The 26,674-nt window shown below is 40.0% G+C and overlaps 1 protein-coding gene across 8 annotated transcripts in view; it reads right to left on the bottom strand.

Annotated features, from left to right (window-relative positions):
- PLCB4 (phospholipase C beta 4) overlaps positions 1-26,674 on the bottom strand; it is a 478,321-nt gene that overhangs the window by 26,189 nt on the left and 425,458 nt on the right. For all 8 annotated transcript variants that reach the window (XM_081559122.1, XM_081559119.1, XM_081559121.1 and 5 more), the window contains 4 exons: positions 10,109-10,197; positions 9,207-9,357; positions 3,601-3,650; positions 3,406-3,471 (listed from right to left, as the gene is read on the bottom strand). In XM_081559122.1, coding sequence (XP_081415248.1) covers positions 3,406-3,471; positions 3,601-3,650; positions 9,207-9,357; positions 10,109-10,197 — 356 coding nt within the window. The remainder of the gene's footprint in view (positions 1-3,405; positions 3,472-3,600; positions 3,651-9,206; positions 9,358-10,108; positions 10,198-26,674) is intronic.

Consider the following 26,674-nt stretch of genomic DNA (forward strand, 5'->3'; position numbering starts at 1 on the left):
AGCACACTAGGCCTTCTTGTCTAATTCAAAATATGGTGACAAACAAATCTACTTATATTATTTGATCCTCATGAAAAACATGCAGAGTGACCTGAGAGAACAGTCAGTGAAATTAAATCAATACACCTTTCCTTCAACTTTAATATACTACCCCAAGAATAGATTGACATGTTGATGTATCCTTATTTAAATGAATTTAGCTACTTCTGCACTGTTATGGGGGAAAAACACTAAAAAATACTAGCCTTCTTCATAAGATTTAGTAATCATCATGCCTGTCTGCACATGTATCAATTCTCCGGGACAACTACATAAGGGGCTCTGTGTAAGTCTAAGGGCTTCCTAGGTGGCTCAGTGGGTAAAGAATCTGCCTGCAATGCAGGAGATGAAGGCAGACACGAGTTTGCTCCCTGGGATGGGAAGATCCTCTGGAGGAGGGAAGGCAATTCACTCCTGTATTCTTGCCTGGAAAATCCCATGGACAGAGAAGCCTGGTGGGCTACAGTTAATGGGATCATAAAGACTTGGACATGACTGAAGTGACTGAACATGCATGCATGTAAGTCTAGAATAAAACATTCTAGAGGAGCTACCAGACATGGAACAACAGACTGGTTCCAAATTGGGAAAGGAGTACGTCCAGGCTGTATACTGTCACACTTCTTATTTAACTTATATGCAGAGCACATCATGAGAAATGCCAGGCTGGATGAAGCACAAGCTGGAATCAAGATTGCTATCAATAACCTCAGAAATGCAGACAACACCACCCTTATGGCAGAAAGTGAAGGGGAAATAAAGAGCCTCTTGATGACAGTGAAAGAGGAGAGTGAAAAAGCTGGCTTAAAACTCAACATTCAAAAAACTAAGATCATGGCATCCAATCTCATCACTTCATGGCAAATAGATGGGGAAACAATAGAAACTGACAGATTTTACTTTTTTGGGCTCCAAAATCACTGCAGATGGTGACTGCAGCCATGAAATTAAAAGACACTTGCTTCTTGGAAGAAAAGCTATAGTCAACGTTCAGTTCAGTTCAGTTCAGTTGCTCAGTCGTGTCCGACTCTTTGCGACCCCATGAATTGCAGCACGCCAGGCCTCTCTGTCCATCACCAACTCTCGGAGTCTACCCAAACCCATGTCCATTGAGTCGGTGATGCCATCCAGCCATCTCATCCTCTGTCGTCCCCTTCTCCTCCTGCCCCCAATCCTACCCAGCATTAGGGTCTTTTCCAATGAGTCAACTTTTCGCATGAGGTGGCCAAAGTATTGGAGTTTCAGCTTCAACATCAGTCCTTCCAATGAACACCCAGGATTGATCTCCTTTAGGAGGGATTGATTGGATCTCCTTGCAGTCCAAGGGACTCTCAAGAGTCTTCTCCAACACCACAGTTCAAAAGCATCAATTCTGCGGCACTCAGCTTTCTTCACCGTCCAACTCTCACATCCATACATGACCACTGGAAAAACCATAGCCTTGACTAGACGGACTTTGGTTGGCAAAGTAATGTCTCTGCTTTTAAATATGCTATCTAGGCTGGCTATAACCTTCCTTCCAAGGAGTAAGCGTCTTAATTTCATGGCTGCAATCACCATCTGCATGATTTTGGAACCCAAAAAAACAAAGTCTGACACTGTTTTCACTGTTTCCCCATCTATTTCCCATGAAGTGATGGGACCAGATGCCATGATCTTAGTTTTCTGAATGTTGAGCTTTAAGCCAACATTTTCACTCTCCTCTTTCACTTTCATCAAGAGGCTCTTTAGTTCTTCTTTGCTTTCTGCCATAAGGGTGGTGTCATCTGCATATCTGAGGTTATTGATATTTCTCCTGGCAATCTTGATTCCAGCTTGTGTTTCTTCCAGCCCAGCGTTTCTCATGATATACTCTGCATATAAGTTAAATAAGCAGGGTGACAATATACAGCCTTGACGTATTCCCTTTCCTATTTGGAACCAGTCTGTTGTTCCATGTCCAGTTCACTGTTGCTTCCTGACCTGCATACAGGTTTCTCAAGAGGCAGGTCAGGTGGTCTGGTATACCCATCTCTTTCAGAATTTTCCACAGTTTATTGTGATCCACACAGTCAAAGGCTTTGGCATAGTCAATAAAGCAGAAATAGATGTTTTTCTGGAACTCTCTTGCTTTTTTGATGATCCAGCGGATGTTGGCAATTTGATCTCTGGTTCCTCTGCCTTTTCTAAAACCAGCTTGAACATCTGGAAGTTCACGGTTCATGTATTGCTGAAGCCTGGCTTGGAGAATTTTGAGCATGACTTTACTAGCATGTGAGATGAGTGCAATTGTGCGGTAGTTTGAGCATTCTTTGGCATTGCCTTTCTTTGGGATTGGAATGAAAATGTAGACAGTAGATTAAAAAGCAGAGACATTACTTTGCCAAGAAAGGTCCATCTACTCAAAGCTATGGTTTTTCCAGTAGTCATGTATGGATGGGAAAGTTGGACCATAAAGAAAGGTGAGCACTGAAGAATTGATGCTTTTGAACTGTGGTGTTGGAGAAGACTCTTGAGAGTCCCTTGGACTGCAAGGAGATCCAACCAGTCCATCCTAAAGGAACTCAGTCCTGAATATTCATTGGAAGGACTGATGCTGAAGCTGAATCTCCAACACTTTGGCCATGTGATGCAAAGAACTGACTCATTGGCAAAGACCCTGATGCTGGGAAAGATTGAAGGTGGGAGTAGAAGGGGATGACAGAGGAAGAGATGGTTGGATGGCATTATGACTCAATAGACATGAATTTGAGCAAGGTCCGGGAGATGGTGAAGGACAGAGAAGCCTTGTGTGCTGTGGTGCATGGGGTCATGATTACTGTCCAAAGACCTCTTCCCATAAGTAAGAACAACAGTATTTCAGAAGTAGGCCACCTAGCAGAGTTTACATAATGGGGAAAGTGAGCAGAGCTCTCACCACGTTCCCCGGCAGAGAAGTTTGGGGCTGACTGGCGTCTCTCCCGATGCACTGTGTGTGGCAAACTATCTTCTAGAGACTCAAAGAATTTTCCTGCCCAGAAGCTAAGACTATGAGATGGTTTTCAGTAGTCAGGTGATAGATATTACTCAACAATTTTGTCACATTAGTCAACAATTTTGAAAAGGGTGAAGCTTTGTTATGCTTTTGAAATAACCATTAGAAATGCAGATTACAAATCAGTGACAAACAATACCAAATGAAGTATCTTTTAAAATTTCATTTCTAACCAGTTAAAATGAAGGTCTTGCTGCCCAGTTGGCTGGATGAAGCACAAGCTAGAATCACAAGCTAGTTTCTAAGTAGTGGTTTTGACTGAGAGGTTTTCAACAGAGAGCTTAAAGGAAAAAACACACAAACCAGCATACAGAGCTGTACACACATGCTGCTTGCACACACAAATACTGTACCTTTGCATGTTTCTTCTTTAAAGAATTGAGCTCTTTCTGTTGTTTCTTTAAATGCTTCAAGTAAGCCTGTGCAAAAAACAAATGGGATCCCAAATAAGCTTTGTGTAGTACTACCACAATGATTGTGAGAAACAAAAATACATCCGTTTCTCCAATAGAAAAAAGAGTGCTGGCAATATGACCCAGCAATTTTACCTTCATCTGCTTTAAATCTTCTATCCTCACTTGAGGGATCAGTTCAATACCTGAAACAAAGTTACTGTTTATATTAAACAAAAAGTCACTGTGTAAATAGAATAAATGATCATATCAAATTCAGTTTCAAAATCACATCTAAAGACATTGAAGCAGTTTTACACATGTTATGGCTATAAACATCTTGGTTTCCTATTACAAGACAATTAACTAGACACTTACCTGAAACCTTTCTGGTCTGAGGTCAGGTCCCCTACAAGCAGAGACTGAATAGAGGGTTTATGTGCATATGACTTATCGAGGGAAGGCTCTCAGGAGAAACCCCTCGGGGGTGAGAGAAGCACCATAGGGTAGAAGGAGAAACTTGGCGGTCTTTCTGGCTGAAATCCAGCCTTTGTCTGATCCTGCAAGTTGTTAGCATAAATGGCCCTCCAGTGTTATTCTACCTTGAGGTAAGGAGACAGGGCCTGTGTAACCCCAGATCACTCAGTTAGAGTGTCAGAAGTTTTACAAAACCTTCTAGGCATTTCCAGACAAGAGAACTCCCATGGTCTGAGGCCAACACTAGGGAGAAAAGTGCAGCTGTGATTGGAGTCAGCCAGTGTCCCTCACCGCTGAAGGATGGGCACCAGTGCCATAAAGATCTGACCAGGCACAACAGCATCTATTACAGTCGCTTCTACCTTTGCATTTGAAGATGCATCCTATCAGTCCACTAACTACCAACTCTATTGCCAGCTTAACATTTTTTTCAGCCCCTTTTCTTTACTGAATTTAATTCTAGCATTTAAGTGATATGCTACTAAGTCCAGGAATGCCTTTAACATACAGAAAATAATGAAATCAGATCACTGTAGAACAGGATGCTGTCACGAGGACCTAGAGTAATACACTAAGTCATCTTGTTGTTGGAGTGATGCTAAGCCAGGTGTTGTCATGGCAACCACAGTTGTAGGTGAAACTCAACGCATATTCTGTTTGACTGCAGATTTTCATCTTAGGTAAACAAGATGAATGTGCATTCTATAGATTTCCATTAGAATCCCAAAGGCTAAGTATGAGATACTCAAGAAAGATAGGTATCAAATTCTAGGGTCTTGTTTTTCAGTTGCACTCATTTTAAGAGGATGTGTACATCCAGGGTGACAGTGGTAAGGTCAGTAAAGAGTCATGGCAGAGAGAAATCAGTCTTCTGATCTCTAACACTTTGTGATAGGGATGTCAAGGGGTCATGGGGCTATTCTCTGATCTCTGAGGTCTGACATCACAAGCTAATTCCCAGCTTTATTGCAGGCCAGGGAGGTCTATCTGGGCATTGCAAAGAGCTCCCTGTCTTTGGGTTTCTTTTCTCTCTTCTATAAAGGAGAACACACAGAATTGGGAGGCATGCAAGGTGCTCTAGAGATCTAACAAATACTAAGAGTCTGATCTAGTCCTGTGAGACTGTTTTTTGGTCTTGGTTCAGTGAAATCTTGATTAACAGGACCCTATGAAAACATAAGGGCTTCCCAGGTGGCTCAGTGTAAAGAATCCACCTGCCAATGCAGGAGACGCGGATTTGATTCCTGGGTTTAGAAGATCCCTTGGAGAAGGAAATGGCAACCCACTCCAGTATTCTTGCCTGGAGAATCTCATGGACAGAGGAGCCTGGATGGCTACATTCCACAGGGTTGCAAAAGAGTTGGATAGGACTTAGTGACTGAACAACAATAACATGAAAACATAAACCTCCCTCAACCTTGGTTTTGCTTTTTTTTTTTTGTAGGGAAAGACACATTGTAAAAATGTTAGTTTCTATGAATGGTTTAGGAAGTTAGGGAAAAAACCACACTCTACAGAACAGGAACTGGTACATGCCTGGCTCCACTCAGAGCAGCTTGTCTAATAGGACTTCCAATGAGAGTGAATATGTTACATCTGTGAACTGTCCAGGGCACCTGAGAAACTCAAGTTTTTAGTTTTAAGCCTAAAGAGCCACATGTGGCCTGTGGCTTCTATATCAGACAGTGTAGGTCTCCAGGTTTCCCTGGTGTGAAAGTAGGGGTGAATTTGTAAATTTGGGGCCCGAAAGATTTTCAATAGTTGAAGTTTCAGTACATACGGTTTTTGCTTTTATCAACACAGCTCATTAAAAATGACTTCTTTTCTCTCAAACTGTAATTTGGAGATCAACTAGTCGAGTTTTCTCAATTGCTTTTTCTTAAAATTAAAGAAGAAAATCAAGCAGCACTGGTGCAGTTATTACTATTGGGCCGTGTGTCTAACAGAAACCACGTAGAGCTTCAGAGCCCGTCATGCTCACAGACGTTCGCAGCAGATGCTGTCGGTGCCACCTGACGCTTCCTTCCTGCCATAGGACTGCTCTTCAATTCTTCTTCGTGGCTCAGACAGAACACCTTTCTTCCTTCCTCATGCAGCAGGACCACTCCCTTTCTTTCGATTCGGCTCTTCCTCGGAGCCTGTTTCACTGTACACCCCTCTCTGGCATTTTCCCTCTCCTTCTCTTCTCTGCCTCCTACCAACAAGCAAGCGTTCTCCATAGCAATCATTTCATATCTTTAATCATCAATTTTTCTGACCTGGTTTCCACTCTCATCACCCAAGCATCCCTCATTCAACAGTAATTATGCAGTCTTAACTTCGCTGGACTGTCTACGCTACCTTTCCAAACTCATTCTGCTTACAAATCTTTCTTTTTTGTTTGTTTGTTTCCATTCCTGCTATTTTTCTAAGCAATCTCACATTCTCTCTCTCTTTTCCTCTCTCCCATCTCCCTCCTCTTGACCTACCACAGTTTCGCTGTTGCATGTTTCTGCCCAGATGCACCACCAACAGCTTGAACGTGATGATGTCCAGGATAAGATTCATCTTACCCAAAACTGCTCCTCCTCTTGAGTTTGCTATTTCACTCAATGGTACCATCTCTTTCTGTGACCTGTGCTTGAAGTCCCTAAGTTACCTTCTTCCCCCTAAAACTGACACCCAAGTCACCGACTGATTTCCATGCTTCCTCTCCCTCTGAGTACATCCAGCCTCATTCAGGCTCTCCTTGCTGTTAGTGTGGCTTGTTCATTCACCAGCCATTTACTTCCTAAGAGAAGAGATTCTAGGTCTTCACTGGGCATGGTTCCAGGCACATACTGGATGACAGAGGTATGGTCTTGCTATAATAACTCCTTTCTCTGGTTATTATGTTATATAAATATCACGTGAATAAATATATAATATTAATACAATGTGGTAAGTGTTAAATTAGAGGCATAAATACCCTAATTATTCACTGGCCCTTATCACTTATTCCCTCTTTAAAGAATGTTTCCACCAAGGCTGTACTAACTCTCATAAAAACCCTTGGGGGTCTTTCTCCATCCTCAGGTGGTCCTAGGCCATCTCCAGATCAGACTCGCTCTGCCCCTTTCCTACCCCGGTTGCTTCCTGTGTGGCCTTGTTCTCTGCCTAGGCTCCTCCACCTTGTCTCCCTGCTCATGTCATACCTGAGTTTCAAGGCCCAGCTCAGTTAGGATCCTATCCTTGAGTGTCCTCTGAGCCCTGGCTGCAAGGGACCCCCTTCCTCCCATTTCTAAGCAGTCAGCCCTCATGAACACCACCTGGCCACAGTGTGGAAGTCTGTCCCATTGTGAGGTTCCTGAAGGTGTGAAGGCATTTCTAGCAGAACTGACCACTGAGCCTTAGAGGAGGCTCCCAAGTCTCCTGAACAAAAGGCCAAAATGACTCACTGTGTAGACCCACTTACTCAGGGCGTTGGTCTAGGGGAAGGGAGAGCTTCTTCCAGTGGCTCCTTCCTGTGTAATCTTATTTGGACCAGAAGTGAAACAGTTCTGAACAAAATCATGGTCCTTTCTAGAACTAGGATCACTTTTGTGTTTTGTGTTGAAAAAATCTGCACGTGTTGAATTGCAAGTTAGGCTTTATTTGGAGGCAAAATGAGGACTACAGCGTGGGAGAGAGCATTTCAGAGAGCTCTGAAAAACTGCTCCAAGTAGGCGAAGGGAGTAGCGAGAGAGTTTTGCAATAAAGGGCAGGTAGTCTGAATGACAAAAGATGACTGCCATTTAAAGAAACCAGGTATGTCAAGTTAAGAAATTCAGCACTTTTCTATGTATGCAAAGATGCAAGAGTCTGGGCTCACTGAAATCATTTCCTCGATCCGTGTCTCAGCTACCTGGGGCCAGTGTCCTGTGTTTCACATCCTCAGTTTCCGCAGGGCTTACCATAGGGAGTGGCTGCAGTCTGGTGCCTGCTGGATGGCAGGTATTCTTTCCTTCCTGAGTTCCCTCAGGGTTCACCAGCTCCCGGTCAGTGGAGGCTACAACTGCTGATGACTGCGACATCGTTTGTTTACTGATATGGCAGGAAATATTCCATTTTTCATCTGTAAGCTGGTCACACTGCTTTTTTAGGCCACTAACTAATGACTTTCTGTGCTGGTGAGCATGCCACAAGAACTTTAACCAAACAAAAACTCTCCCGTTTTCCACTGCCTGTCTCTGAGAGGCTGATGTTAAGAAAGATAGTGCTGGATGGAAAGCCCATATCCTGCATCATTACCTCGTTCCATGTTCTTTCCAGGGAGGAACACACACAGAGCTGCAGAGTACAATTTGGGCTGCTTTTGTGCCATCTCATTTCCTAATTTGCTTCACAAAGCTCAATGCACATTGAGTTTCCCGCTAAATTACCATGCTGCTTTGGTTAAGGAAAGCCTGTCATTTCTTACCTTAAACTGCAGCACTGTGTGTACGTAAGTACATAGACAACTTGATCTTCTTACACCAAAGATGCTGAATTCACATATAAATGGGAGATATTTATACTGAGTAGAAAACCATTAGGAAAAAGAGAAATTCTTCAAGTAACAAAACTGAGTTTAGTAAATGATTCATGGTCAAGGAGGATATTTAAAATATTTAGTTATCATATGGAATGGGGACCATCCAATCAGAATGGATGCCTGAACAATAAGAATGGAAATCAACTTTAAATAATCAATACAGTTACTCCCCTATACATCAACTGGATATCAGCACATGGAACACGTAATTCTTTGTAATGCCACCTCTTATGCTCTTCCATTACATCTACAGGTAACCACAGAGAACTGGCCTTCAGATGCCCATCTGATAATTTTACAAATAAATAATCACGGATGCTAAATATCTACCCATGGGGCAAAATTAGCAAAAAGGGGATCTAGGAATGTCAGGAACAATCGTTATTCTGCTGGTTCATAAACTTACTGCCCATGCTTATGGTGGTATCTGCAGGAGAGAAGGAATGACTTTGCTAAGCTCACTCTGTGAATGCCTTTTTTTTTCCAACAAAAAATGGCACCAAATTTCAACATTTCTAGGTCTACTGATATTATATGCAGTATTAACTACATCTGCAGGGGATCTAGCCGATGAAACACTGCTTTCCTGCTAACCACTCAGAGCAATTGAGTAATTTGTTCAACCTACAGAAAACCTGCTGCTCTTGAATTTTATGGAGCCATGAAAACTGGCGAAATTAACAGTTCTAAATATCTGCATCAAAATTTCAAAAACTGATGGAACAGATAAGGAGCCCAGACAACTCTCCCTTACCTTTCTTGGCCTCCAGGCCAGCCCCCAGGGCAGCTGTGGTGGTTGGTCTGAGCTCCGAGCTGCTCTGAGGGGTCACATTCGCTTTGGCTATGTTGGCTTTCCCTTTCTTGTCGTTCTTTGAAGTGTCACTGGGCACATCGGCGATGTCACTCTGGAACAGAAATGCTTATATTGACCCAAATGAATGCCACCTAGAGGTCAGGCGTCTTGCATATTCTCCCTTCTACTGAACCCAGTGTGTACCATCAACTGCTCCTCTGTATCCTAGCCTTTACCCTCTAAATAGATCTTTGCTTGCCAGGAGTAAACATATGGTTTCCTCAGATGTGAGCCAAAAGAGGAAGCCAAGGAAAGCAGGTGCAGCTCCTTTGTAATAAGCAGGCTATACCTTCTGTTTTTCAAGCTACTGGAGAGATTTATGTTTCCATTCTGAACTGAGGAATAAGGGGAACTTTAAAAACAAAGAATGAAACACCACAATGGTACACTGGCATTGAAGGTTGGATATAAGACTAGTAAAAAGTAAACAATAGTAAATGCCAATTTTATTTATTCACTGATTTAGGTGAACTGGTATTTCAGTGTCTCACAAAAGCATCCTATATTTAAATATTCCTAAAAGCATTATGGGTGTTTCCATTCATTTCTAATGGGGCCAGGGTCCCAGATGTGAGTGAAGCCATAGTAATGAAGTGGTCACATTTTATTAAATATGCTAAATCCTCATAGACTTTTGAAACTGTTTTGTTGAAATGAAAGTTCGGTTTTAAAAACCACTTGTGAACTTGTTCTATTAATTTATGACTTGGTCTTACTCTTGTAATCACGGTCAGACAACTTCCCCAACTCAGCTCTCTTTAATTGGCCATTGCTACCTGTCTTAATTGACTGTTGCTACTTACAGTTTCAATGCCCATGGCTCTCATTTGATCCGCTCTCTTTTCCGTAATGGAAAGAAATTTCTTTGGATCTGATAAAGCATCCACAATATCTGCAGGGAAAAAAGTCACCGAGCTGTGAATTCTCTGTTTTACTGAAAACACCTAAGAAAATTCAGCTAATAAACCACTCATAATCTCCAACTCCCATAATGCCTTCTGTTACGTACCTTCTCCTAGGATATAAAACAAGGCTAGAAAAACACAGTTAGTTGCTGAAAGCAAAAATAAGGAAGGGTGAGAATAAAAGGCCAGATGATTTTCTTAATTTCCCTCTAATATTTTCCCAAATAAAGAAGACAGGGAGACAGGTCAAGCTAAGTGAATGGCTTTGGGGTCTGATGCTGAACTTGTGTGACTTTGAATAAGGTGATTAATGCTTCCAGACTCAGTTTCTTTGTATGAAAATTAGAACTGATACCACTCACCCTGTTCACAGTGCAGGAGTGGCACTATAAATGTTCAATGAACAAGTACTTGGAGCACGGTAGATGCCACCAGCATAGTCTTATTATAAGATACAGAAGCTAATGCATCTTTAAAGCCAATTCCATGTAGATGAAAAGAAATATTTCTACAGTGTTTTCTCTGCTATAACTTGCACTCAAAGTTTGATCTTTTATATAACATCATTAGAAGAGTTCCAAGTATTTTCAAACAGACTTTCATATAGTTTTGCATAATTTGTCAGTACTATAGAAGGAATCATTATTTTTATAACCCTAAAACAGTACAACACCTACAACTTTTACAAGTTGTACATTAAAAAATCTACCTAAAGAAACAAAAGACTTATATATAGAAAACTATAAAACACTGATGAAAGAAATCAAAGAGGACACAAACAGATGGAGAAATATACCGTGTTCATGGATTGGAAGAATTAATATAGTGAAAATGAGTATACTACCCAAAGCAATCTATAGATTCAATGCAATCCCTATCAAGCTACCAATGGTATTTTTCACAGAACTAGAACAAATCATCTCACAATTTGTATGGAAATATAAGAAACCTCGAATAGCCAAAGCAATCTTGAGGAAGAAGAATGGAACTGGAGGAATCAACCTGCCTGACTTCAGGCTCTACTACAAAGCCACAGTCATCTAGACAGTATGGTACTGGCACAAAGATAGAAATATAGATCAATGGAACAAAATAGAATGCCCAGAGATAAACCCACGCACATATGGACACCTTATCTTCGACAAAGGAGGCAAGAATATACAATGGAGAAAAGACAATCTCTTTAACAAGTGGTGCTGGGAAAACTGGTCAACCACTTGTAAAAGAATGAAACTAGAACACTTCCTAACACCATACACAAAAATAAACTCAAAATGGATTAAAGATCTAAATGTAAGACCAGAAACTATAAAACGCCTAGAGGAAAACATAGGCAAAACACTCTCCGACATAAATCACAGCAGGACCCTCCATGACCCACCTCCCAGAATATTGGAAATAAAAGCAAAAATAAACGGGACCTAATTAAAATTAAAAGCTTTTGCACAACAAAGGAAACTATAAGCAAGGTGAAAAGACAGCCTTCAGAATGGGAGAAAATAATAGCAAACGAAGCAACAGACAAACAATTAATCTCAAAAATATACAAGCAACTTCTGCAGCTGAATTCCAGAAAAATAAACGACCCAATCAAAAAATGGGCCAAAGAACTAAACAGACATTTCTCCAAAGAAGACATACAGATGGCTAACAAACACATGAAAAGATGCTCAACATCACTCATTATTAGAGAAATGCAAATCAAAACCACAATGAGGTATCATTTCACACCAGTCAGAATGGCTGCTATCCAAAAGTCTACAAGCAATAAATGCTGGAGAGGGTGTGGAGAAAAGGGAACCCTCTTACACTGCTGGTGGGAATGCAAACTAGTACAGCCACTATGGAGAACAGTGCGGAGATTCCTTAAAAAACTGGGAATAGAACTGCCATATGACCCAGCAATCCCACTGCTGGGCATATACACCGAGGAAACCAGAATTGAAAGAGACGCGTGTACCCCAATGTTCATCGCAGCACTGTTTACAATAGCCAGGACATGGAAGCAACCTAGATGTCCATCAGCAGACGAATGGATAAGGAAGCTGTGGTACATATACACAATGGAATATTACTCAGCCATTAAAAAAAATACATTTGAATCGGTTCTACTGAGATGGATGAAACTGGAGCCCATTATACAGAGTGAAGTAAGCCAGAAAGAAAAACAACAATACAGTATACTAATGCATATATATGGAATTTGAAAGATGGTAACGATAACCCTATATGCGAGACAGAATAAGAGACACAGATGCATGGAACAATTTTATGGACTCTGAGGGAGAAGGTGAGGGTGGGACGTTCTGGGAGAATAGCATTGAAACATGTATATTATCATATGTGAAACAGAACACCATTCCATGTTCGATGCATGTGACAAGGGCTCAGGGCCGGGGCAATGGGATGATCCAGAAGGATGGGATGGGGAGGGAGGTGGGTGGGGGGTCCAGGAAGGGGAACATATGTAAACCCATGGCTGATTCATGTCAATGTATGGCAAAAACTATTACAATATTGTAAAGTAATTAGCCCCCAACTAAAATAAATAAATTTATTTAAAAAAAAAAAAAAAAAAAGAAAAACAATACAGTATACTAATGCCTATATATGGAATTTGAAAGATGGTAACGATAACCCTATATGCGAGACAGAATAAGAGACACAGATGCATAGAACAATTTTATGGACTCTGAGGGAGAAGGTGAGGGTGGGACGTTCTGGGAGAATAGCATTGAAACATGTATATTATCATATGTGAAACAGAACACCATTCCATGTTCGATGCATGAGACAAGGGCTCAGGGCCGGGGCAATGGGATGACCCAGAGGGATGGGATGGGGAGGGAGTGGGTGGGGGGTCCAGGAAGGGGACCACATGTAAACCCATGGCTGATTCATGTCAATGTATGGCAAAAACTATTACAATATTGTAAAGTAATTAGCCCCCAACTAAAATAAATAAATTTATAAAAAAAAAAAAAAATTTCCCCCAGCAGAATCACCTTCCTAATTACATTGGTATGATTTTTAAAATTTTTCTTATATTTTTTTCTCTTTTAAAATGGAAAATAGTATACACACAGGTTAAACATTCAAATATATAAAACAAAAAGTAAATATCTTTTCTCCCACCCATCCCACATCCAGCAGGTAACTACTGCTATCCATCTCTTGTACCTTTCTCTTTTAAAACCTCAAATGGGTTCATAGCTGTTTTTCTTCTAGAAATGCTGTTTTTTAAATTTTAAAGTGTTAATGCAGTTCATATCAACATGTCTGCTTCATTTCAGCTCCTTCACTGCCAGAAATGGGGGCAGGGGCTGTTTCAGCTGCCCTGCCCTCTTTTTGTCTGTGATGACCAAGATGTAAAAGTATGTGCTGCATCAAACTTGAAACCTCACGTTATCCTTATTTTTCTTCATCTTTCTTTAAAGATTTTTTTACTTTTTAAAAATTTTTATTTATTTTTAATTGAAGGGTAATTGCTTTACAGGTTCAGAGTTTTTTATACCTGTTTTTTGTTTAACTTTACATATCTTAAAAACACTTCCATGTCAGCAATACAGATCTACATTATTTTTAAAGTCTACTTAAATATTCCATCTGTTGATTGGCCATAACTTGCCTAACTAGTTTCTTCTTGATGGACCACTCCATTACTTTCAGTTCATTGACATTATAAACAGTACTCCAGGGAATGTCTGTGACCATGTCATAGTATATTTTTGCCTATGCTCATAGGATAATTTTCTGGAAGTCAGAATGATGCATAAAGGTATTTGTCCTTTTGGGAGTCCTTGCCAAATTGCCCTTCATGGAAATTTTTCTCCTGTCAGGGGTGGATGAGAAGGTTTGATTATAGTTATTACTCACAGTCCCTGAGAAATCTTTGAGTTATAATGGGGAATATCAACAAATTAGTGCTTAAAGCTTGCTCAGGAAAAAAATCACAGAAGTTTTTGGAAGTTAATATTCTAGGAATGTATTTATCTATGTTGGTGATACTAGTCGTAAAGAATCTGCCTGCCAATGCAGGAGATGCTAGAGATGTGGGTTCAATTCCTGAGTTGGGAAGATAACCTGAAGAAGGAAATGGCAATCCAATTCAATATTCTTGCCTGGAAAATTCCAAGGACAGAGGAGACTGGCAGACTACAGTCCAAGGGGTTGCAAAGAGTCAGACATGACTGAACATAGAGGACAGGAACTCTTTTATCATGGAAATTTTCCAACGTGTGCAAAAATAGAGAGACAAATAAAATAACTCCCCATATATTTATGAAGAAGTCCCCAAAATTATGAACAATTTGCCATACTTCCTGTCTCTAAGATTCCCTTTTTTCTTTCTCTCTTTTTTCTCTGCTGAAATATTTTAAGGCAAATTTCAGAGATCATAACGTTTCACTCTTAATTATTTCTGTATCTCTAAATAAGAAGGGAGATTTCTTTCAGGGCCAACCTTACCAGTATGAACAAAATTTGCACTAATTCCTTACTATGATATAATACATGGCCTATCTAACAGGAAAAGACCCTGATGCTGGGAAAGATTGAAGGCAAAAGGAGAAGGGGTGGCAGAGGGTGGGATAGTTAGATAGCATCACCAGCTCAATGGACATGAATCTGAGCCAACTTCAGAAAACAGTGGAAGACTCAGAGGGCTGGTGTGCTGCAGTCCATGGGGTTGCAAATAGTTGGACTTAGCGAATGAACAACAAACATTCCCCTTATTTACAATTAGTTTGTTTCAATCAAGATACAAAATCTGCACTATGTCTCTGATACCTATGTCTCTTAAATGTTTTTTTTTTTTTTTAACCTAGAAAAGATCTTTCTACAATTTATTGTTCTTAATGCATAGACTTGTGGAGGAGACAGTTCAGGTATCCTATAAAATGTCCCATATTCCAACACTTTCTTGTGTGTCATTTAGCTCTAAGACATGACTTTTTCTTGTTGTGTGAATACAGTTCAGAAGGTGCTATGACCTCCTATAGATTGTTTGGAGGCAGAGAGAGCCTGATTGCTTGTTGTGGTGCTAAACTCACTGAGTACTCATTTTTGTCTGACTCACAAATGGCTCCTCTTTCCACTCATCCACACTCTTAGGGGGCAAAGCACAGCACAGATGGTCCCCCTGAACTTGTCCACCTTTCCTTTCAGAAGATCTACATGACATAGTCTCCCCACACACTCCCATGTTGGATCAACTTTGCCTTGGCTTCCCACCAGCACGTTTTAATGGATGACCCATGGGACTGGCTTGTTAGAAAATAAACACTTGCTTATTGTTAATGATATACAATCAATATATCAATATCATTGAAGAAAGCATATGACATTTTTGAAGGGTAACTTGTAGTCCTTCCAGTAGTAGTAACAAATAATTCTTTAACCACTTAAAGCTAAATACAAAACTAATAAAACAAATTATTAAAGAATGAAATGATCCATAATTCTTCCATCCTAACCAAGCTTCTATCCTTTTTGTGAAATTTTTCCATATGAACACATACTTTACATGGTTTTATTAACATTGTATAATCTGCTAAGAGTTGGTTCTTTGAAAAGATGAACAAAATAAACTTTAGCCAGACTCACAAGAAAAGAAAGAGTGATAATTAAAAAAAAAAGAGAGCAATAAAATCAGAAATGAAAGAGAGGTTATAACTGACACCACAGAAATACAAAGGATCATAAGAAATTACTATGGATACCTATACACCAATCAAATGGATAACCTAGAAGAAATGAATAAATCTCTAGAAATGTACAAACTTTCAAGACCGAATAAAAAAGAAACAAAAAATGCAAACAAACCAATTACTAGCAATGAAATCAGTTAACAATAATAAGAAAAAAAACTCCATACAAACTAAAGTCTAGGACCAGAGGGCTTCATGGGTGAATTCTACCAAACATTTAGAGAAGAGTCAACACCTATTTTTCTCAAACTAGCCAAAAAATTTCAGAGGGAAGAATATTTCTGAACTCATTCTACAAGGCCAGCCTCACCTTGATACCAAAATCAGACAGAGAATCACACAAAAAAGGAAATCATAGGCCAATATCACTGATGAACATAGATATAAAAATCTTCAAGAAAATATTAGTAAATCAAATTCAACAATACATTGAAAAGATCATATACCATGATCATTAGGATTTATGCCCACAATGCAAAGATGGCTCAATATCTGCAAATCAGCATTACATATGCATTACATTAACAAATTGAAGAATAAAAGTAACATGATCATTTCGATAGATGCAGAATAACTTTTCACAAAATTCAGCATTCACTTATGATTCTATTAACTAACAGAGTCTTTGCACATGTAATCAGATAAGTACGGAGATGAGACCATTCTGAATTAGGGCTGGTCCTAAACCCCCTGACTAGTATATTTATAAAAAGAGAACAGGACACAGAGAGACATAAAGAAGAAAGGCCGGGTTATGGTGGAGGCAGACTGCAGCAATCAGCTACAAGCCAAGGAATACTGAGGGCTGGTGGCAGCCAGCAGGAGATGCTGTGAAGAGAAAAGGAAGGATCTTTTCAAGTCTCTAGAGAGAGCATGGCCTTGCCTGCTCCTTGGTTTCAAACTTCTTGCTTTCAGAACTGTGAGAGAATAAGTTTCTATTCTTTCAGGTCTACCAGTTTGTGGTAAATCTGTTTACCAAAGGGATTGAGAAATAAAAATTCTGCTACTTAAATTCTTGGGTATCCATCTCTCATGTGTGCTTAAGGTCACAAAGCTTTATCACTGTTAAGGAGGCCCCGTCAGCCTCTGGACATTCCCAGGTCAGGCCATGAGTCCATCTTGGGGAAAGTGAATTTAAATCCTGTGGTATTCTTCCTGGTTACTGTGGCAATGTCTTGACCTCAGCCTGGAGGACTGATTCTGACCTAGAATTTTATAAAATATAGCTACAAAACATTCTGTAAATGAAGTCGCATATTGTTTTGTACTAATGGACAAGCTGACGGAAAGGCCCTTGTCCACCATCTGCTGTAGGATTATGTAGAGGTAGCCTCAATTACACAACAAAACAAGATGCTTCAGATTTACCCATTAGTTGGATGAATATCATTACTTAAATCTATCTTCCATAACCAGTATTAACAATTCTAGAAACTGCTAGGAAGTTATGTCTCCAGATCCTGAAACTCTGCTTTATTGTTGGAGTTTTAATGAGGTATCTTATTTGCAGTTATACATTCATTTAAAAAATTGACAACATGCAATATAATAGAATTCAATAATAAATTCAGTCTAATAGTATTCTTTGGTTTCCCTGGTGGCTCAGACAATAAAGAATCTGCCTACAAAGTGGGAGATCTGGGTCAATTCTTGGGTTGGGAAGATTCCCTGGAGGAGGGCATGGCAAGCCACTCCAGAATTCTTGCCTGGAGAATCCCCATGGACAGAGAAGCCTGGCGGGCTATGGTTTGTGGGGTCACAAAGAGTTGGACACAACTGAGCATGACTAAGCACAATAGTGTTCGTGGTCAAATGGCAACAAAATTACACAAAGTGTATATAAGGCTTGTTCAAATTTAGTCACAAGACACAAAAAGGAGATTTAAAAAGGGCTAAATGCTTGAACCAGGCTTAGGTTAGTTAGCAGGTTATTTGAAACAGGTGATCATTCTTGGCAGTTTTGAATAGTGAATTAGATACCTCTAAAACACATAATTTTGCCACGTGGTAGCAGGTGGCAGAAGGCAGCTACTGCATACCTGGGACAGTTTTGCCAAAATTATCTGACCAAGGACAAAAGGGCTCAAAATTAGGAGCCAATGCCTGTCCTACCCACTTTTAGATGATTTTTCTATTGTATCTCAGTTTCTCCTCTGACCAGAGACATGTACATTTGAGTTTTAAATATATACTTTGTATACACACATATATACAGGCACATAAAAATCAGTTTCCTTCTTTGACAGGCAATATATATGCATATATTATGTACATTCAAATATATACTTGACTTATATTGCCTATCAAAGAAACTGATTTTATAATCACTTTTAAAATGATGTATAACCAGCAAGTGAGAAGCCATGCCTCAAATATATCATGCTTCTATAGCCTTGCATAACTCTGAAAATGTTATTCATGTTTTCCTTGCCTCAGCCCAGAAAAAATTATTTCAGGAAGCAGTTAAATAAATCTGGCATATTCTTGGCCAGAGTGCTGCATGTTCTTGGTCAAAGTGTTGCATATTCAAGTAAACCTGGAATCTTTCTTCGGTGCCAATCTGACATTTCACGGGGCATCATCCCTCACATTGGAGGAACACTGTGCCTGGCTACCCCACTGTGTAGTTCAATGTTCCACAGGACAAACCAGTGTAGCAAGAATTAATTTTAAATGTGGATTAACAATGACAGAGTGTGAATAGGCTTGTCTAGGGACCAGTCACACTGAACATCTAACAGGGAAGGGATGTATGCTCACAAACTTATAACTGTATAAACCCACAAGAGTGAGCTAAAATTTCCCAGATACTTAGCTCTGGAACCTTTCTTTTTAAAAATAAATCAATCTGCCTTTCCTCACTTGCTTCTTTCTTCTGGTCTTAACAGAAGTCTCATTAGTATTTTTAAAAAATATCAGCTCTTTTGGGGTCTAGTGGCATTTCCATCCCCTTCATGGACCACAGCCTGGTGTGGCAAAGGGGCTCACGTAACTCAAGGAAGCTCTGAGCCAGGTCATGCAGGGGCACCCGAGCTAGATGGGTCGTGGTGAAGAGTTCTGACAAATCATTGTCCACTGGAGGAGGAAATGGCAAACCACCCCAGACTTTTTGCCATGAGAATTCCATGAACAGTACAAAATGGCAAAAAGACATGACACTGGAAGATGAGTTCCGCAGGTCAGAAGGTGTCCAGTAGGCTACTGGGGAAGAGAGAGGGCTATTACTAATAGCTCCAGAAAGAACGAAGTGCCTGGGCCAAAGAGGAAATGATGCTCAACTGTAGATGTGGCTGGTGGTAAAAGTCAAGTCTGAAGCTGTGAAGAACAATATTACATAGGAACCTGGAATGTTAGGTCCACGAATCAAGGTAAATCAGACATGGTCAAGCAGGACATGGCAAGATTGAACATTGACATCTTAAGGACTTGGTGAACTAAAATCAACTGGAATGGGTGAATTGAATTCAGATGACCATTATATCTACTACTGTGGGCAAGAATCCCTTAGAGGAAATGGAGTAGCCATCATAGTCAACAAAAGAGTCTGAAATGCAGTACTTGGGTGCAAACTCAAAAATGACAGAATGACCTCAGTTCCTTTCCAAGGCAAACCATTCAACATCACCGTAACCCAAGTCTATGCTCCCACCACTGATGCCGAAGAAGCTGAAGTTGACTGTTTCTATAAAGACCTACACACCTTCTAGATCTAACACCCAAAAAAGATGTCCTTCTCATCATAGAGGACTGGAATGCAAGAATATGAAGTCAAGAGATACCCAGAAGAACAGGCAAGTTTGGCCTTGGAGTACGAAATGAAGCAGGGCAAAGGCTAACAGTTTTGTCAAGAGAACATGCTGGTCATAGCAAACAACCATTTCCAACAACACAAGAGATGACTCTACACATGGACATCACCAGATGGTCAGTACTAAAATCAGATTGACTATGTTCTTTGCAGCCAAAGATGGAGAAGCTCCATACAGACAGTAAAAACAAGATGTGGAGCTGATTGTGACTCAGGTCATGTGCACCTTATTGCAAAATTCAAGCTTAATTTGAAGAAAGTAGGGAAAACCACTTGGCCACTCAGGTATGACCTAAATCAAATCCCATATGATTATACAGTGGAGATAATGAATGGATTCAAGGGATTAGATTTGGTAGACAGAGTGCCTGAAGAACTATAGATCAAGGTTTGTAACCTTCTACAGGATATGGTGACCAAAACCATCCCTAAGAATAAGAAATGAAAGAAGGCAAAGTGGTTGTCTGAGGAGGCTTTACAAATAGCTGAGAAAAGTAGAGAAACAAAAGGGAAGGGAGAAAGGGGAAGAAGATATATCCATCTGAATGCAGAGTTTCAGAAAAGAGCAAAGTGAGATAAGAAAGTCTTTTTAAGTGAACAATGCAAAGAAATAGAATGGGAAAGACTAGAGATTTCTTCAAGAAAATTAGAGATACCAAGGGAATATTTCATGCAAGGATGGGCACGATAAAGGACAGAAATGCTATGGACCTAACAGAAGCAGAAGAGATTAAGAAGAGGTGGCAAGAATACACAGAAGGACAATACAAAACAAGTCTTAATGACCTAGAAAACCATGATAGTGTGATCACTCACCTAGAGCTAGACATCCTGGGGTGTGAAGTCAAGTGAACCTTAGGAAGCATTACTATTAATATGAACAAAGCTAGTGGAGGTGATGGAATTCCAGCTGAGCTATTTCAAATCTTAAAAGATGATGTTGTTAAAGTCCTGTACTCAATATGTCAGGAAATTTGGAAAACTCAGCAGTGGCCAAAGGACTGGAAAAGGTCAGTTTTCATTCCAATCAAAAAGAAGGGTAATTAACGCTAAAGAATATTCAAACTACTGGAAAACTGCACTCATTTCACTTGCTATTTAGACTATGCTCAAAATCCTTCAAGCCAGGCTTCAATAGTACGTGAACCGAGAACTTCTAGATGTACAAGTTCAGTTTAGAAGAGAAAGAAGAATCAGAGATACAAATTGCCAACATTCACTGGATCATAGAGAAAGCAAGGGAATTCCAGAAAAATGTCTACTTCTGCTTCATTGACTACACTAAAGCCTTTGACCGTGTGGATTACAACAAACTGGAAAATGCTTAAAGAGATGGGGATACCAGACCACATTACTTGTCTTCTGAGAAACCTGTATGCAGGTAAAGACGTAACAGTTAGAACCAGACATGGAATAATGGACTGGTTCATAATTGGGAAAGGAGTATGACAGGGCTATATATTGTCACCCTGCTTAACTTCTATGCAGAGTACATCAAAAAATGCCAGGCTGGAAGAATCACAAACTTGAATCAAGATTGCCAAGAGCCATATCAACAACCTCAGATATATTGTCACCCTGCTTAACTTCTATGCAGAGTACATCAAAAAATGCCAGGCTGGAAGAATCACAAACTTGAATCAAGATTGCCAAGAGCCATATCAACAACCTCAGATATGCATTAGAATATGCATTCTAATGGCAGAAAGTAAAGAGGAACTAAAGAGCCTCTTGATGAGGGTGAAAGAAGGGAGGAATAAAGCTGGTTTAAAACTCAACATTCAAAAAACTAAGATCATGGCATCCAGTCCCATCAATTCATGGCAAATAGATGGGGAAAAAGTGGAAACAGTGACAGATTTTATTTTCTCGCGTTCCAAAATCACTGCAGACGGTGACTGTAGCCATGAAATTAAAAGATGCTTGCTTGCTCCTTGGAAGGAAAGCTATGACAAACTTGGACAGCATATTAAAAAGCAGACATCATTTTGCCCACAAAGGTCCATGTAATCAAAGTATTGTTTTACCAGCAGACATGTATGGATATGAGACTATAAAGACTACAGAAGGCTGAGTGCTGAAGAACTGATGGTTTCGAATTGTGGTGCTGGAGATGATTCTTGAGAGTCCCTTGAGCTGCAAGGAGATCAAACCAGTTAATACTAAAGGAAATCAACCCTGAATATTCATTGGAAGGACAGATGCTAAAGCTGATGCTCCAATTCTTTGGCCACCTGATGCATAGAGCTGACTCGTTGGAAAAGTCTTTGATGCTGGGAAAGATTGAAGGCAACAGGAGAAGCGAGTGGAAGAGGATGAGATGGTAGATAACATCACTGACATGCATTTGAACAAACTCTAGGAGATAGTGGAGGACAAAGGAGCCTGGCATGCTACAACCCATAGGGTCACAAAGAGTCGTCACAATTTAGTGCCTGAAAAACAACAATCTAGAGCTTTAAATACATATACACTTCTTGATGCAACAAATCTACTTGAAAGAATTCATCTGTAGGAAATAATCACTAATATTTCCAAAGCTTTACATTTAGGGTTCTTAGATGCAATATTGTTCATAAGAAAGAAAAGTAGAATTGACTTCAATACACCAATAACATGATAAATTATAGCATACATAAAATGGAATCTCAACCAGACAATAAAAATAGGTCAAGAAAAGGGGAAAATACTCCAAAAATTATGAAAAAAATTGCCTCTGAAATATGAATGCAAATGAGACTCCACAGTAAGATCCAATTTTATTAAAAAGTAAAGAGAATGATGAGATAGGAAGTAGAGACCCATATGGTAATAGAGTTCATTCTGGACATTGGATGAATGACCTTTTTAAAATTTCTTATGTCGTCAGAATATTTTTCTGATATGTAGCTACTTTGCTTTTTACAGAGTAAAACCTGCTAAACACATTAGTAGAATAAATGTAGACATCCATATTTTCTTTCTGTAGCTACATAAAAATCTGGAGATGTTTTATCGACCACTTTCTCCCCCCCCTCCCCCCAGAAACTGCTTAAGTGCAGTGGTGCAGAATTTCATTTTGAACTTTTTCCTATAGAATCAACAAAGACTGTAAATGTTCTAGGGAGCAGGGGGTCTATCGATTGCATGGTGTGCTGGTTCAGCACATAAATGTTCAGACATGAATGTGGGAGGTTAGTTAAGCACATGAAATATAAACACACTGTGGAAATCAAGAGGCTGTCAAGAAGACTGGAAATTTGGAAAAAGTTCTCATATTCTTATTTTGTTATTTTCAGGTAAGTTCCTTAAATAAACCCTCAGAATGTCTGTCCTTGGTTTCTTCACATATGTGAGAAATGGCCAGAGAATTCTGAATAAACAGTCTTTGAACACCAAATCTGAGGTTAAGACATCAACTGCAGAATCCCATCAAAGATAATGTAGTACAGAAATTTCAATTGCTTTTGAGAGAAATACAATGACATGTTAGGAAAGAATAGTTACAAGACTATTTTTAAAGACGTGAATCAATACTTATAAGTATTGACACTAGCCATAAACTACATGATAAACACAGATATTCCTTTAGCATACACCTGCACATGCTCACATCCACTCTAAACAATTTCACATTTCTGGACTCCATTTTTGTAAAGTGCTTGGTGCAAAGCAGAAGCTCAAAAAACGGTATCTTCCCCTTTTCTATTCTAATAGCCCATTTCCCTAGAATGAATTAGAGTTTCATTTGAAAAGTAACATGTGTAAAGGCAAAACCTTTAAGTCTTCCAATACATTTATTTATATAACTGTCTTTAAAATGTACTAGGTATTACGCACCACTGCTTTCTAAGTGCAAACATGTGGAATAAGACTGAATCCATCTGCTGATGTCCCGTGGCCATCACGTGTTCCTTACCCACGCAGGTCCCATGTCTCTTTTCTGCCCTGCTCACCCGGCCCACAGCACCCCATCCCAGCCTCTGCCACGTGCTCATAACTGTTACTCTGTGTTGTAACCTGTAATAGGCTTCCTTTTTCATGAAAAAACAAAGGGAAAGAGGAAGGAATCTTTACTCTCAATTTTGCAATTGAAAAATCCTCATAGCTGACTTTACTTTTGGAACCCACAATTGGGTTGTTAATGCTGAGTATTAGTTGCAGAAACTCTGCCCTCCAGAGAAGACTGCATTATTAAAAACACAAAACAAAATAACCCAAAGCTCCCCAAGCTAGTATAGTACAGAAACTGAGTTGCTTTTAGAGCCACACACACCTGTGCACACACATGGCACACATGCCTTGTTATGTCATAAACTCTAATGATAAGCACACATCACAAGGATGCTGTGAGGGAAACAGTATTAGTACCTTTACAGGCCAGAAAATGGTGGGGGTGTTGACAGGTGATAACACTATCTCAAGGTCACCTGGCTAGCAGTGGAGAGTCACGACTTGAACCCTTGTTAATTTGATGTACTTTGCTGTACTATTGTTTCCTTATGGTTCAATGGACTCTGAGAATATAGAGGATCTTTGTTTTCTTTTAATGTTCTTGGCTCAGGTGGGGATTATAAAAAGTTAATATGTGGGTTTACCAGAATCCTATGACTTGGGGCTTCCCCTGAGAGCTCTGCTGGTAAAGAATCTGCCTACAATGCAGGATACCTGGGTTCAATCCCTGGGTTGGGAAGATCTGCTGGAGAAGGGATCTTAAAGCACTCCAGTATTCTTGGGCTTCCCTTGTGGCTCAGCTGGTAAAGAATCTGCCTGCAATTTGGGAGACCTGGGTTTGATCCCTGGGTTGGGAAGATCCCCTGGAGAAGAGAAAGGCTACCCACTCCAGTATTCTGGCCTGGAGAATTCCATGGACTACTGTCCATGGGGTCACAAAGAATCAGACATGACTGAGTGACTTTCACTTTCACTTTAAGACTTTTTCCAACTTTTGATTCCTCCCATTGATGACTTTGGGCTTCCCTGAAAGCTCAATTGGTAAAGAATCTGCCTGTAATGCAGGAGACCCTGTTCAATTTCTGGGTTGGGAAGATCTGTTCGAGAAGGGATAGGCTACCCAATCCAGTATTCTTGGGCTTCCCTGGTGGCTCAGCTGGTAAAGAATCTGCCCTCAATGCGGGGGACCTGGGTTTGATCCCTGGGTTGGGAAGATCCCCTGGAGAAGGGAAAGGCTACCCACTCCAGTATTCTGGCCTGGAGAATTCCATGGGGTCCATGGGGTCACATGGAGAAGTCCATGGGGTCACAAAGAGTCGGACATTAGTGACCGATTTTCACTTTCATTTTCATTGATGTCTTTGGTGTAACCGAAGGTGGTCTTCCATGGACTGATGACAGGGAATTTTTTGTGAAATTGAACTCCCCTGTAGATTTTGGGGGAAAGTCCAGGAATGTTGATAATGGAGTTCAATTTAAACCTTTTAGTGAAACCAATTGATGGCTATGGCTCTACATTATTCACGCCTTTCCTCCTTTGAATGATGGTAGAAATGCATTCTTCACAAACATATATGTGAAACATATATGTGAAAATTGAAAAAACATAAAATGACAGTATTTTTAAATAAAGAACTTTAAAGATAATCTAGAGTTGCCTTTTCATTTCCTGCTAGGAAAACTGAGGTAACTATTTATGCCTGACTTCTTTAAGCCTACAGGGTTGGCAGCACTGGCGGGAAAAGACTTTTTTTTTTAAACATTGGTGAAATAGCTTATAATCTTAAAATTTTTTTTTTTTTTTTTTTTTTATAAATTTATTTATTTTACTTGGGGGCTAATTACTTTACAATATTGTAATAGTTTTTGCCATACATTGACAAGAATCAGCCATGGGTTTACATGTGTTCCCCTTCCCGAACCCCCCACCCCCCTCCCTCCCCCTCCCATCCCTCTGGATCATCCCACTGCCCCGGCCCCGAGCCCTTGTCACATGCATCGAACATGGAATGGTGCTCTGTTTCACATATGACAATACACATGTCTCAATGCCATTCTCCCAGAACGTCCCACCCTCACCTTCTCCCTCAGAGTCCATAAAATTGTTCCATGCATCTGTGTCTCTCATTCTGTCCCGCATATAGGGTTATCGTTACCATCTTTCAGATTCCATATATATGCATTAGTATACTGTATTGTTGTTTTTCTTTCTGGCTTACTTCACTCTGTATAATGGGCTCCAGTTTCATCCATCTCAGTAGAACCGGTTCAAATGTATTTTTTTTAATGGCTGAGTAATATTCCATTGTGTATATGTACCACAGCTTCCTTATCCATTCATCTGCTGATGGACATCTAGGTTGCTTCCATGTCCTGGCTATTGTAAACAGTGCTGCGATGAACATTGGGGTACACGCGTCTCTTTCAATTCTGGTTTCCTCGGTGTATATGCCCAGCAGTGGGATTGCTGGGTCATATGGCAGTTCTATTCCCAGTTTTTTAAGGAATCTCCACACTGTTCTCCATAGTGGCTGTACTAGTTTGCATTCCCACCAACAGTGTAAGAGGGTTCCCTTTTCTCCACACCCTCTCCAGCATTTATTGCTTGTAGACTTTTGGATAGCAGCCATTCTGACTGGTGTGAAATGATACCTCATTGTGGTTTTGATTTGCATTTCTCTAATAATGAGTGATGTTGAGCATCTTTTCATGTGATTGTTAGCCATCTGTATGTCTTCTTTGGAGAAATGTCTGTTTAGTTCTTTGGCCCATTTTTTGATTGGGTCATTTATTTTTCGGGAATTCAGCTGCAGAAGTTGCTTGTATATTTTTGAGATTAATTGTTTGTCTGTTGCTTCATTTGCTATTATTTTCTCCCATTCTGAAGGCTGTCTTTTCACCTTGTTTATAGTTTCCTTTGTTGTGCAAAAGCTTTTAATTTTAATTAGGTCCCATTTGTTTATTTTTGCTTTTATTTCCAATATTCTGGGAGGTGGGTCATGGAGGATCCTGCTG

Source organism: Giraffa tippelskirchi, chromosome 13, assembly GCF_054371585.1.
Source record: "Giraffa tippelskirchi isolate mGirTip1 chromosome 13, T2T-mGirTip1v1.2.pri, whole genome shotgun sequence".
Classification (NCBI taxonomy): domain Eukaryota; kingdom Metazoa; phylum Chordata; class Mammalia; order Artiodactyla; family Giraffidae; genus Giraffa; species Giraffa tippelskirchi.